The sequence below is a fragment of the Electrophorus electricus genome, chromosome 8 (assembly GCF_013358815.1).
Source record: "Electrophorus electricus isolate fEleEle1 chromosome 8, fEleEle1.pri, whole genome shotgun sequence".
NCBI classification, from domain to species: Eukaryota; Metazoa; Chordata; class Actinopteri; order Gymnotiformes; family Gymnotidae; genus Electrophorus; species Electrophorus electricus.
In genome coordinates this window covers 22,802,736-22,817,366 of record NC_049542.1, presented here as the reverse complement: position 1 = coordinate 22,817,366, position 14,631 = coordinate 22,802,736, and the positions used below count along the sequence as shown (strand labels likewise).

General features: G+C 42.8%; 1 protein-coding gene across 3 annotated transcripts in view; it reads left to right on the top strand.

Annotated features, from left to right (window-relative positions):
- thsd7aa (thrombospondin, type I, domain containing 7Aa) overlaps positions 1–14,631 on the top strand; it is a 76,677-nt gene that overhangs the window by 21,321 nt on the left and 40,725 nt on the right. For all 3 annotated transcript variants that reach the window (XM_027010134.2, XM_027010133.2, XM_027010135.2), the window contains exon 2: positions 10,938–12,072. In XM_027010134.2, the coding sequence (XP_026865935.2) occupies positions 10,938–12,072 (1,135 nt within the window). The remainder of the gene's footprint in view (positions 1–10,937; positions 12,073–14,631) is intronic.

The following is a 14,631-nucleotide window of genomic DNA, read 5'->3' as shown; positions in this document are numbered from 1 at the left end:
TCCCTTAGCCAGGACTGATTCCGGCATGGTGGCTTATTAAAAGCTTAGAGGGATCAGAGGTTGCTGTTTAACTGGATTCTCAAGAAGTCTTTTGATAACCCTTTGCCAAAACCTAGGCTTTGGGCTTCTCTCTCTCTCCCTCTCTCTGTCAGTTTGACACAACTGAAGACAATAAGTGGATTCCACTTTTGTAGTTGCCTCCTGTGGCTGTGTGATAAGCTTAGAGCAGGACCTGTGTGCGTTGTGATTTGTCAGGTTTCTTAGCCTTCTCTGATTAATCATGGCCTAGAAATGTCTCAGAACTACTCTGAGAAATCACAGTAAGTGCATGTTGCTCCTTTCTCGAAGTTGCCATTTGACAAGGTTTACATTTAGAAACCTTCATGTTGCTGGAGTGAGGAGTGAGGGTGACTTAAGCACAGTTCCTAGCATGTGGAGCACATAATTCCAGCTCACATGTAATCAAACAGAATTAGACTGTGGTAGGGTTTTGTTTATCATGGTTGGCCATGTACTTACTATAAGTAAACATCCTAATCTCATAAGCTAAAAAACTGAACACTCTGTCGGTATTTCCACTGTCACTAACAGCAGCTGTGGTGTTCTGCCTTATGATTGTGGCCTGAGTTTGACTATTCTAGAACGATTTAGTTCGAGAGACTTCAACCAATGGTCAGACATGCTGTCAGATTGAAAATTGTACAGCAATGGAGGAGGTGACGTTTCCACAGGCTTCCCTTTATTAGGAAGCAGCAGGGCTTGGAGTGCCTGGGGCTCATGAAGAAAAGACAGGGTTACAATGTTGACCTGAAGGCTCTGCAGGGGGCCACTGCTCAGTGGACAAGGTGCCTTACAGGAAATGCTGGACTCACATTGGATTTTATGATGTTGTGAAAGAAGGCGAGCTAGTAGATATCAGGTTTTACTTCACCATTCTTTGCTATAGATTCTCCATTTAACAATGACTATTTCTATCCTTATCACATTAGGTGTAGGTTATTTAAAGCTTTTAGGATGTAAAACCCCTTAAAATCCTTACCTTTACTGGAAATGTCTGACTCTCGTGAGACTTTACATCTCATGAAGAAAGGATTTTGTTAAGGTGACCTCAAGTTGGTTCAGATGGATCACAACCAGTCTTTACTTCACGTTCCATATGTAGACATGCATATTGTGTCCTGTTCTAAATTTTGCGTATTATGAAAGTGTCAATACAGTTTTGTTTTTTATCTTTATACTTTTTTTTTTAAACGAATGTTTTGTTTTTTAATCATTATAAGATCCTGCTGTATCCTCTACCACTGATTTTTAAGCAGGCAAGTGACTGCTGGTGACTGAGCCAGGCTCATATCTGTCTCGCTTGGCTCTCTGAGCCTCCATAAATGCTTCCTGCCTCATGCTGGCTTCACTCAACAGATCATGTTGTGCTCCAAACATGTGCTGTTGCTTAGTGCACTGCTTAACCACTATACTTCTCCCTTCCTCCTAAATCTTCCCAATCTGTTCAAAGCATCATCCACTGGCAGCTCTCTGTTCCCAACACATCCTACTTCCATCTCTCTCCCTTGATCTCTCTCTCTCTCTCTGTTCCTCTCTTACCAACTCTCTCTCCTGCGCCCTCTCTCACACCAACTCTTGCTCTTTCTTTTCAGCTTTATATGTCTTCGGTCTTTCTCTATGAATCCTTTATGAATTGCTCATTTGTAGATTGCTTTGGGTACAACTGCTTCCTGGCTGAGAAAGATTATGGCTCAGTGTATTTAAGATTAGCAGTCTACCTATGGCAGGAAACTGCACATGCTTACACTGATTGGAATTGCGCATTTTTAATGATACAAATGAAACTTTCCTCATAATCATCATCATCTAATTCTATCTGGATTTCTCATTTCAGTATGACTGTGTTTGTGCCAGGCTGCACAAACATCAGAAGAAAAGGCTGAAGTTTATTCTCTCGTGTCGATTTCAGGTTGATTGTTTAAAAAAGCCTCCAGGACCAGATTACTCTAGTGCCAAGAGTTATGAACAAATCAGACGCTGGCCTGTGAGAGAACCTGGACAGCGTCCAGTGGTCACTACAGTGGCTGATTTCAGAGGTTCAGCCACAGTAGTGGGCTTTTGAGGTTTCTGGGGCTGGGGTTGAGCCTGTTATCTCCCCTTCACCATGACAGTCTCACTCTGGCTCTCCAATAGTCCCACAGGCCAACTGTACAGCACAGCTCTGTTCATAGCAGTTCCAGGGCCAGTGGATTATGTGATCCCTACACACACACACCACACACACCACACAAATACACAGACATTTGCATGTACGCATGCAGGTATACGTACACACAAACACATGAACGCATGCACATACATGCACTCATACATCCATGTACATGCACACAGACACTCGACCAATTAAAACATTATAATGACAAACCATTATCTTGTGCTGTTGTCCATACATGAATATAATTATAGGCACACATCATAAAAATTGGAATATTTTGATTTTGTTTAATTTGCACCAGATTGTTCACATAGTTCTTGGGTCCTTCAGTTCTTTAGGACATGAATTGCAGGGGTTTTTGTTAGACTGGAGTTGTGATTGCAAAGGCTCAGTAGATCCCAGTTTATGCTGAAGTGCTGTAGATCCAGTATATGTTAAAGTGATGTGAATGTAATGTTAATCAGAACTGCAGTGCAGAGCCTGTAAATCCACTGTGTGTGCACCCTTCACTGCACTCAGTGAACTGAGCCAAGAGACCCCATGCTGCCAAGCCTAACCCCTGTAGCATCTCCCTTTCTAACTCACACACACACACACACACACACACACACACACACACACACACACACACACACACAGACACACACACACACACACACACACCATGTTTGGTAGCAAAATCCAATCATGTAAGCTCTCTCACTCCTTCCTGCTCTGACAAATGTCTTTTATCTGAAGAGCAGACTTCCGGAAAATGTCAGATTCAGTGCTATCTCTCTCTCTGCTCTATGTCTAAATTTTCCTTCCATGAGTTTAACATATCAGTTCAGATAAGAGTCAAGTTAAGCTGTATTGACTGGAACTCTCCATCTACTGTAATTTTTTTTTTACATAATGTCCAGCCCTTATGAGTGATCTATAATCCATGTGTACATATGTAAATCAAAAATAAATAATAATAATAAGCACATTGTGTGCATGTAGCTGTTTCACCTAATTCTTTGGACCAGTGTGTGTTACTGTTTAAAATTTCACCTTGGAAGTGTGAACTGTGCAGTTAACCAAAAACCTTCTGGGGCTTTAGATCTTCATTCAGTGTTGTCATTCCATGGGGAATTCCTTGTGAAAAACAGAAAATAGACCAAGAAAACAGAGCTGTCGCTTAATTCAATTCATCACAGAACCTCCTGTATGCGGTAGGCACTGGCAGCTCAAAGCCATTAGTAGGACAGACTGTGACAGAGAATCAAAAGGCTGCAGTGTGTGATTGTGTGTTAGGAGCATTTGCACCTTGGTGTCAGCCTCTTTTTAGGCTCCCCCTCTTCACATAATTAGTCTTGGAATACAGTGTTTACGGTGCCTGTGTTTAGATTGTATTTATTTGTCTATGTGTAAGAATAAGCAGCAGTTCAACGGGGGTACATACACACACAGCACAGTTAGGGAGCTCTGTTTCTAAATGGAGAGTACAAGGCTGAATTTTGAGTAGGAAGGACAAAGAATAGTATGTGTATATGTGCGTGTGTGTGTCTGTCTGCGCCTGAGTGTGTGTGTGTGTGTGTATGTGTGTGTGTGTGTGTATGTGTGTGTATGTATGTGTGTGTGTGTGTGTCTGTCTGTGCCTGAGTGTGTGTGTGTGTGTGTGTGTGTGTGTGTGTGTGTGTGTGCGCGTGTGTGTGTGTGTGTGTGTGTGTGTGTATGTGTGTGTGTTTTCAAAGAGCTTGGGATAAACAACATGTGCTTTGTGTGCATGCAGCTCAAGCTGTCACTGGGTGCATTGTCACACCCCTCCAGATTAGGGCACTGCTGCACTGCTCTATTGTGTGTATACAGTGCAGTGTTGTCTTTCAGCAACAATAGCAGTGATGCTGGGAAGCACAAAACTGGTGACAGAGTACAGATCGCCACCTTGCCCACAGTGATCAGGATTTCACCCCCCCCCCCCCCCCCCCCCCCCGCCTTCTTCTTTCTGTTTCTGGGTAAGACAAAATCACATTGGAGTTTATGTGAAAGTTAAACCAAAGCTCTCAAGACAAAGTGTGTTGGTACTGTTTTTACACAGGACATTACTTTTTGTCTGTGTCTGATAGATAGATAGATAGATAGATAGATAGATAGATAGATAGATAGATAGATAGATAGATAGATAGATAGATAGATAGATAGATAGATAGATAGATAGATAGATAGATAGATAGATAGATAGATAGATGTATGTGAATGTGGGAGGGGTGGGTGTGTTATCGTATGTGAGCATATGTGTGTGGGTGGCTGTGATTAAGCCCCTTTCACTGTATGAGTGATTAAAAAAAAAAGCTCGCATATATCTGGCTTAGCATGCCCTTATGTGCAAAATTGCTTTCCCTCTGGGCTTCACACACACACCCCACACACCTCTCTCCACCCCCGAACGCACACACATCTTGGGGATCTGATGAGCAAAGCTGTTGAGACACACACATATTGTCTCAAAATTATGTGGTCTCTGTACAGTATCTGAGATTTTGTGGTCTTTGTACAATCTTCCACCAAAGCGAACTCAAGAATTCACATTATTGACTTTGTGGAGCATTTGTATAGAATTATTTATTACTGTACCTAAGTAATGCTATGCCTACACCTTTAATGTAATGATATCTTTAACCTCAGGATACTAATTTTAAATAATTTTTTTTTCCTTGTGAAGAAAGCCCAATGTTCCTACAACATTGTAGTTTTCTTATTTTTTTATTATCAAGGGTATGATGAGCTAATGAAATGCTCCCGCAGACATGCCCAAACATACACACTAGTGATAACATTTGTAAAGTTAATCTGTGTGTCAGGTTCACAGCGGAGAAGGAGAATCCCATCATGCCTCGTGCACTTCAAGTCGAGCAAACCAATTCTGAGTAACACCACCACCACATCCACCCATGCCACAACCACCAACTACCTCTACCACACCTACTCTCGTTTAGGTGATATGGTGCTGCCTGTTAGTTATAGAGGAAGAGAACACACTCATGTACTGGCAGGGCGTCATGCTGCTAGAGCATTCTCCTGTTCTGTCTCTGACTCATGCTGAGATGCATGCTCTAGTTTGCCCCAGCATTGAACTGCTACATGTGTAGGTGTACGTTTGTGTTTGTGTGTGTATCTGCAGCGGATTTTAGGATCTCTGAATCAACAAAATTGTGAAATTGTGCTCTTGGCTGCTTGCATATCCCCTACTTGTTTCTTGTATTTTTATGGAGCAAATGTTTTGCCCATAATGAGAAAAATCCTGCTTTCTCTATAATAAGTGTTATTACAAGTTAATGATTAATAATAAATAATAAAGCTCAAATCTAGTAATTTGAATTTGAAGTTGGGATTAGCTATATTCAATAAATGCTTGTGTGTGCAAAATATAGAACTGAACATATTTAGGTAGCTGCCTCCCTCCCCGAGTATGACATCTGTCATACTCTCATTCCAATAAATTGTATGAATATGAAAAATTGTGAAATATGTATATAAGAACAGGTCTATACCAGAAATACTGGATTTAGTCTATATTTAAAGCAGATTTTGTTCATTTTGTTGCTGATCACTGTATAAAGCTTGTCTTATAAATCCTTAAATTACTTTTTTCAATTGCAATATCCTAGATTATTTAAGAGCGTATGTTCTCTGCTTTTTTGATCTTCCATGTGCTAATTGAATTTGTCCTGAAACAAGGGCACCAAATACTGGAATCTGGCCAAGTGTGCTCCATCCATTGGATAATGATGAAAATAATTCCTGCAGGAATGCTCTCTCTGTGTGCATGTGCATATATGTGTGTGTGTGTGTGTGTGTGTGTGTGTTTGTGTGTGTGTGTGTGTGTGTGTGTGTGTGTGTGTGTGTGTGTCTATCTGTATGTCTGTGCGTGCTATAGTGCTGGGAAGCATGATGCTGTATGACATCCTAAATGAGGCATGTAATGCCCTGTTGCAAAAGAGATGGAACTCCTACTCTTATGAAAGATATATGAATGTCATTTTAAGCTTCCAGTAGCATGGTGAGCCTACAGATGTCAGAGCCCGGACAAATTTCCCTCCATTGTCTCCTCTTCCTCACTAAAGCTCTGACATGCGTTGGTAGGTACCTGAAATAGGGATGAAGAGCCAACCTTTACATACTAGTCCATTCTTCCATGTGCAGTTTATTTCAGGGCAGACACAAAAATCCAGCCAACCACATAGGATTCAGAAATTAGATGATGTTTGTGAATGGCAATTTTTTAAAAACTCTCAGTAGGAGAGTTGCTTTTCTGTGCTATTTTGATATCCGGTGAGTTTTTTTTTTGTTTTTTTAACAAAGAGCTATCCGCCATTGGTCCAGAGCTGTATGATCTTCATGGCTGAAGATCTGAGAAAGGGAGGGGGGGGGGGGGGGGGGTTTCGGTGCACATCACCTAGCATGAGGTAGAAAGCAGTGCATGCTCAGGCTTAGCACACACACTGCTCTCTAGACAAAGCAAGTCGAGTACACAGGCTCCACCAGGATGCTAAAGGCTTGGCCTCTTCATGGCAGCCTCTGAGATGAGGATGAGAGAGAGTGGGGATGAGCCATGGTGGTGCTGGGGTTGAGGTGGTCAGGAGCCTGGGTCCTGTGTCTGGATCGCTTCGTTTTACTCCCTGCTCCACATTGTATGTCTCAGCAGTGGCTCACTGTGAGAAGTGATGCAAAGCCATTGCTACACCAGATGGAAAGAACTCCCTCTGTGCTACTGACACAAATGCGAGATAACTATGCAAATGGACCCTGTCCCCCTATTGCTAAGAGTTGAAGTGAATATTAAACACGCAGTGAAAAGGTAGGTGTACAGCCAAGTCTGCGGTAGCCTGTGGATGACTGTGGGGTGTGTGCTGGCAGGGAGAGGTGTTCATTCACCATATCCTGGTCTGACAAAGCCATGTGAGATGATTAGGGCATGATGGTGGGTGGGCATGTTGGCTACTTGTGTATTGGAGAGATGGGGGCGTGCTAGCCAAGTCCTGCTATGTGGGAGGTATCTAGGAGCTGTTGAATGCATGCCCTCAATGTGGCCCTTCCTGTCAGGTGGATGAGGAACAGGGAAAAAAAAAAATATAAAAAAAAAAAAAAATATATATATATATATATATATATATATATATATATATATATATATATATAATTTATTTATTTATTTATGTTTATGAAGGGCCACAAATTATACACACACACACACACACACACACACACACACACACACACACATATATATATATATATATATATATATATATATATATATATATATATATATATATATATATATATATATATATATGTGTGTGTGTGTGTGTATATGTGTGTGTGTGTGTGTGTGTGTGTGTGTGTGTGTGTGTGTGTGTGTGTTTGTGTGTGTATGTGTGTGTGTGTGTGTGTGTGTGTGTGTTGATAATTTCCATGTTTCACGTGACAAGAAGCATGCAATAATGAAATGTTTTCATGCAGATATGAACAGTAGTCAGTAAAGATGCATCTGACCTTTTCTCACTCAGTCACTGGTCGTGTGGGTGTGCATGCGCATGTGCACGTGCGTTGCGTGAGTGTGTGCAGGGTGCCCAGCTACAGAGCATCCATCCGCCACACCTCCTCCGGTTCAAAGCGTCTGTGTCCAGCTTGTGGCTGGCAGGGAGCATGGCTCTCACTGCTTCCTATTTTCTCTGGTAAATGCCAGCTTCAGCCTGGCACTGTGGGAGGGCACACAAGCTGAAGAGCAGAGGACGTGGAGGAGAAATCTCATTACTCCTTTGGAAATGATTTTGCACATCTCTCTCTCTCTCTCTCTCTCTCTCTCTCTCTCTCTCTCTCTCTCTCTCTCCCTTTCCCTGTCATTTTTTCCCCTGGCAAACAGTAGAGATGATAAGCCATGGGAGATCTCCAGTTCTCACCACTCCTCACTCCCCAGTTCCCATCCTTATGTTTGCTCACCCTCCTCCCTTTGGCAGTCTCCAGCAGAGACTCAGATAGGCACTAAGCAGACCACATAATCTTATCTGTGAATAAAACACATGTGTTGCAGGCTCTCAGTCCCCCAAATCACTTCCTCCACTCAGACGATGACCTTCTTTCCTCCGTTCCCGTACACCGGGCTGTGAAGTGCCCTGATTGAGGCCACAAAATTAATAATGTGGAGATTATAATTGTTTTGCAATTGAGATGAGAGAAAGTAATGAATTTGCAACAGTATTGTATATTCACAAGAAAGAGGATGAGCTATGAATGACTCTGCTAATGAAATTTACAGTGTATTCTATTGGTTTTAACCACTGGAGTTTATGCGAAATGCTATGGAAATGCCATTTGTGAGTTTTTCACATTCACATGTGCGAGGCTTGCTGGCAGACCTACAGAGGCATGTTCAGAGTGGGTGTTGACTCAATGCTGGGGATTTTTGCTGTGCTTCTGCAGGCATGGGAGCAGTGAATGCAGGTTGCATGCTGATATTTGCATGGGTGAGTGGAAATGCAGTGAGTAGAGAAAAGAATAGGAGCTCACTTAATGGTGCCTATGCCACCCATTTAAACAATAAAAAAAATACAATACAATCACAAGGATCTCAGAAAAATATGATCTGGATGTACAAGGTATTTAAAATAATATATATGTAGTACAATATGATTGTATCTTCTCTACTCTCCCTTTTCTTACTTCTAGCACATTACACCTTTTATTCTCTCACAAATCCTGCAATTGCTCTCCAGTTCAGCTATTTTTAAAAAAATCTCATTTTTTAAAATTCTCTCTAATTATAATAAAATAACCACAGTACCACTGGGTAGAAGCAATGAATGTGTCAATCCATAATCACTATACCGATTCTTTCTCTCTGTCTGCCTCTGTCTTTTTTTTTTTTTGTTCATTTTGGCAGTGGATAGTGGGTGTGCTGCCCAGTTCTGCATCCTATTAAAGTGTGCCCCTCACTGGTGTCCTGTGGTCTGTGGATAACAACGTCACCCTGTGACATGCTCATAAATTACTCTAAGCATCAGGATGGGCTCTGGGAGAAGAGGCCTCCACTCTCTCCGGGGAAAGCTAATGTGTTACACCTCTAAACACATCACACCACTCCCATGATAGAGCACTGGTTAACATGATAAACCTTGACTCACCGAGAGTGCTCAATGGCATGAACGATGAGTGAAATTCTCATCTCTCTCTGCTCTCTTTCTGCCCTGAAGAATCAAATCAATGTTAATTTCTCAGGAGAAACGCATGTTGACCTCAGCTAACCATGTGACAAAGTGCTTAGGGAAAGAGATGTAAATTACTGACCACAATATGACTTTAGTCAGCATCTTATGTTTACCTTGTCTGATAGATAAAAAAAAGGGGGGGGGGGCAGTATTATGTCTTCAAGCTTTTGTTTTGAAAAGGTCAGTGCTTCATAGCAATCTCCTTCTGTGGTGACATAGCAATCTCCTTCTGTGGTGAGAGTTGCATTGACTCTGCCTGAGTGTGAAACCTGCATAGAGTGCGGATACTGGGACTGGGTCTCCTGTGTCCAGGCCCGTTTCTCGTGGTTAGTATTGATCTCTATCGACCGGGCAGCTGCAGCTTCAGCTGGAGGCTAATTCTGCCCGCCGCTTCTTCCGCTGACATTTTCATTGGCCTGCCTCATCCTTATCGAGTGGAGCCATAAAGCAGTGCTTCAAACAGCCCAGTTCCCCCTACCCCTACTAAATCACTCCCTAGCCCAGCTACTTTATGGCCTGGCTACAGGAATACTGAGACAGCAGTCTTACAGAGCCATGACTGGGAGGACAACGCTGACAGCACAGCCCTGCATATCTGATTTGCTGTTCAGGAAAACTAGCACTTTGCAGCAAGCCCTCAGCCTTGAGTTGACATAAAAGAGAACCGTTCATGTTCAAACTTCAGGCAACCGTGATCGTAAATATTTTTTTACAAAAGAGAAGGAAAAAAAAGCAGAGAGTAAAAGAAAGGCCATTGTTTTCTGCATCATGAACTGCTTTTACAAAAGTAGATGAGTGCATTCAACAGCTGTAACTCCACTGCATAAGCTCCCCTTTACTGACCTGCTGACCTCATTTTAGGAACCTATAAAGTGAAGTGTGAAGTGTGCAAGAGTGGAGAGAGAAGAGGAGCCGCTTCTTCACTTTTTTGCCTTTTCCTGAGCCAGTGATACCTCTATCTGTCTCTCTTTGTCTTCCCTTTTTTTCTGTCCCTCTCAAGGCCAGTTATGATTTTCCTCAGCTTACGCAAAAACGTCCTGCTTGTATCCATTACTAGCAACAGCCAGCTACTACCTGTTATACAAGGAACACTTACCTCTCCCCGAGTGCATTATAGCATTCCTGAGAGTACAGGAATATTGATTTAGGCAATGATTATTTGGTTCAATGGTATTTCATGTGTTTGGCTCCTAATTGTTTTATTGTCCTAAGCACATGTGTACCAATACCATTAATTTAACCCTCTAAATGGAAAGTGGAAGTGCAATCAGGTTATCGGAAAGAAGCATTCACGACAGACATGAGAAAAGTCCTTTTCTGTCTAATTTGTTCTAATTTGCTTAACACATGATAGCTTTAAAGGAGACAAGTTTGCCATTTCCAATGACCTTCGGCACAAATTGATCAAGTTAATTTACATATTGAATAACTGGCAATACAAAGACTCTGATTCAGTAAAATGAGTAATTCTTCTCCACTCTCTTTTGCAGGGCCCTGGGGCAGGTGTATGGGTAGTGAGTGTGGTCCAGGTGGGAGTCAGAGCCGAGCAGTGTGGTGTGCCCACTCTGAGGGCTGGACCACCCTACACACCAACTGTCCTCAGAGCAAGCGGCCTGACAACCAGCAGAAATGCTTTCGTGTCTGCGACTGGCACAAGGAGTTGTATGACTGGCAGCTGGGTGCGTGGAACCAGTGCGTGCCCATCTCACTGCACAAGCCCGGGGTGCCACGGCCGCCAGTGTGTACGCGGGGCGAGGAGGGCATACAGACGCGTGAGGTGAGCTGTGTGCAGAAGACAGATGGCGAGCCTGCCAACGACGCCATCTGTGAGTACTTTGAGCCCAAGCCGCGGCTGGAGCAGGCCTGCCTCATTCCCTGCCCACGGGACTGCGTTGTATCAGAATTCTCGCCCTGGACCTCATGCTCCAAGACATGTGGCACAGGCCTGCAGAACCGCGTACGCTCAGTCCTGGCCCCGCCCTTGTTCAGGGGCTCAGCCTGCCCTAACCTGACAGAGTTGCGCACCTGTGAACTGGTGCCCTGTGAGGGGGAGGAGAGTGTGCACAGCCTCAGGGTGGGGGCCTGGGGGCCCTGCAGCTTGGTGCCTTCAAGGGAGGCCCGTCAGGTGCCCCAAGACCATCCCAAACATCTGGATAGGCCCGACCGACCTGACCAACCTAAGCATCCTGACAGACCAAAACGTCCAGACAGACCGAAACGTTCAGACAGACCAAAACGTCCAGATAGACCAGATCACCCAGATAGACTGAATCGCCCAGATAGACCAAATCGTGCAGACAGGCTAAAACGTCCTGACAGACCAAAACGCCCAGACAGACTGAGACGCCTAGACCGAGCCGACCAGCCGGACCGTCAGACGAGGCAGGAGCGGCAGGCCAAACGGCGCAAGAACAAAGAGAAAAAGGAGGCAAAAGGAGAGCGTGTGAGGCAGAGGCAAAGGGACAGAGAAAGGGTGAAGGACCCAGAAACCCGAGAGCTTATTAAAAAGAAGCGCACGAGGAACCGACAAAACCGGCAGGGCGGCAAGTTCTGGGACCTGCAGGTGGGCTACCAGACCAGGGAGGTGATGTGTGTGCACAGGAACGGAAGCACTGCAGCGCTGAGGTGGGTTTTACTGACACTGGTCTCACCTTCCTGTCACATCCTACAGCCACAGTGCATTCCAACATTGCTGGAACTAGATGTGAGCAGCTCTGAGGTCATTGTACTTTATGGGAATATGCTCTTACCATACTGAGAACTACATGACTCCAGGAACATACAAATGATGGTCTGTATGCATGTGAATGCAGAGGTGTAGAGTTATGACAAGCATCCCTCCTCCAGCTCCCATTCTGGCCTGTGAACTTAACTCTAGCCAGCTACCTGGATGCCAAAGAATGATCTTTATTCACTTCAGTTTATCCCCTCATCATGTCTTCCAGTCCAGGAACGCACAGTGGTTATCAAGTTCTCCTCATCACATGCACACACATACAGTCACACACATGTAAAAGGAGAGTACCTGTGCAAAGAAAGACTTTGCATCTAATAGATCTCAAGACAGAGGACATTTAATGTGAATTTGCACAACCTATTTTATAGGTTCCATTTCTTATTATGGCTGACTTCTGATTTAATTTTTAATTAGCATTGTCTTTGAAGTAAAACTGTAAAATAGTCTGTTTTCATGTAGACTCAAATAGTAAATTGAAATGACGCTGTAAAAATTAAGCAGTAAGGTATTCCTGCTTCATTCTAGGCTGCAGGTCTGAGCAATGTTCTCATTACAATGGCCTTTTATCTATTATAGCCATTTAGTCATTTTATTGCCATCAAAAATATCTATCCCTTCTTCTAGAATAGACTTGCTATAATAATTTTATTCTTTGTCAGCTGATGTGTTGAGTTATAGTAGGTATCATGGTAGATGCTTTGAAAATCTGCAGGTTTGGAAAGGAGGCTCTCATGGGAACACTGGGATTATCTACCAGTGACAAAACCAAACATAAGAAGATTGCAAAACTGGGATCTTACATAAACCAGTTTGGGTCATTCACAGCAATCTTTATTGACATTAGATCAAGCAACATAAAGTCTGACTCATGGTGAAACAGCAGTCCTGACCTTTACACTGTCCTATAAAATGATTGCCAACCTTGGTGTACATGTGAAAAAGATGTGTTGTCAGTTTGATAATTCCCCTAAACATGAGTGCAAGCTAATCTTTTACTGAGATTAAATTGTTATTGTTCAAGCCATATAAATAAAAACGTCCTATAGATAAACACCACTCAAAAACAAACCATGATCATCGACATATAGTCAAAGGGATTATGAGGTTAAAATACCGTTAATTTGAAATGGCCTGTTATTTTACTTTATCATTTGATGCCTTTTTAAGCCTTCCATGAGAAGCATGAAATTTTCTCTGCCCCTGCTAAATGGCATTGCAAAGGATGGATGGTAGCTCAAGCCATGGTTTTGTTGGGTTCTGAGAAGTATGATCTATTTCTGTTCTCTAGAGTCTCTTTCCTGGAATGGCTGAGGTAACCTTTTGTATTTCCTTTCCTTATCTTATTGTTTCAATATATATTGTTTCAAAATATTTGGATCTTTTTTTTTTTTTTTTGCTTATTACTCTGAAATTGATTGAACTCTCTAAAATTCTACCTAAACCTAACCTATGCTTCTGCACAGTGAATAAGATTGTTTGCCTGTGGTACTGTGTTATGAGCGGTTGTGTGCTGAAGACAAAAGCAGTGTTACAGCCAGTGCTTTAGAGCTACTTGGTGACATCACAGAAGGCAGAAGGCCTCAAAGAGGCTTAGCTGACACTGGTAACCATATTAATGTGGACTGTGCACAGAAGCAATCATGTACATCTGTGTCTGTCCATTTGTGTGGTTGTGTGGTGGCACAAGCAAAAGTCATGTTAAAAAGCACCTGCTGTGATCTTGAACATTGTGGTGGTACCTTATTCCCCTACCTTCTTTCAAAGAGAGAGTTCAAATTGGTCTCTCCATTATCTTATGGACTGCTTTTGCTTGGTGTTTTCAAAGCACTTCTAGCATTAGGCAGTTTTTGATCCAACCAACCCCCTGATTTCTACTGGGTAATTAGGACCCAGCAGAAAGTGAAATTCTGCCACCTGCATGTCTCTAAGGACCTACAGAGGAGAACATTCTTAATCATGCCACCCCCTTGCCAAATATGCCAGGGAGCAGGGGTTTTGATGCCTTTTAATTAAAATTCATTAAAGTCATAAGTTGGTCCATATCTATATTGAACAGCAAACAGCTTCTTACAAAAATAACTAGGCAAATATGCTCAAAGAGTGAAATCCTGGTGAGAATCTGGGTCAGAGAGTTAGCAGCATTAAAATTGATATCTTTGGGGATTTTGTGCAATCACAATATTCCAGATTCCATTATGCTGCTGTTTTGATTCCAGCTTTGAGAAGATAATATTTATGTCTTTTGGAAGGATAGTGCCAGTCACATGTACCCTACAGATGTGTTTCTCAACCCAGTTCAGTCCACATTTTTGCAAACTCATCTCTCCACAAGCCTGGACCAAGCTAATAAAAACAAAGGTGTGGAAGCAACATTAGAGTAAAAACAAGGAACCCACTGATTGACCCCTAAGACTTGATCAAGAAACACTGACCTGGTGTTTTATTTT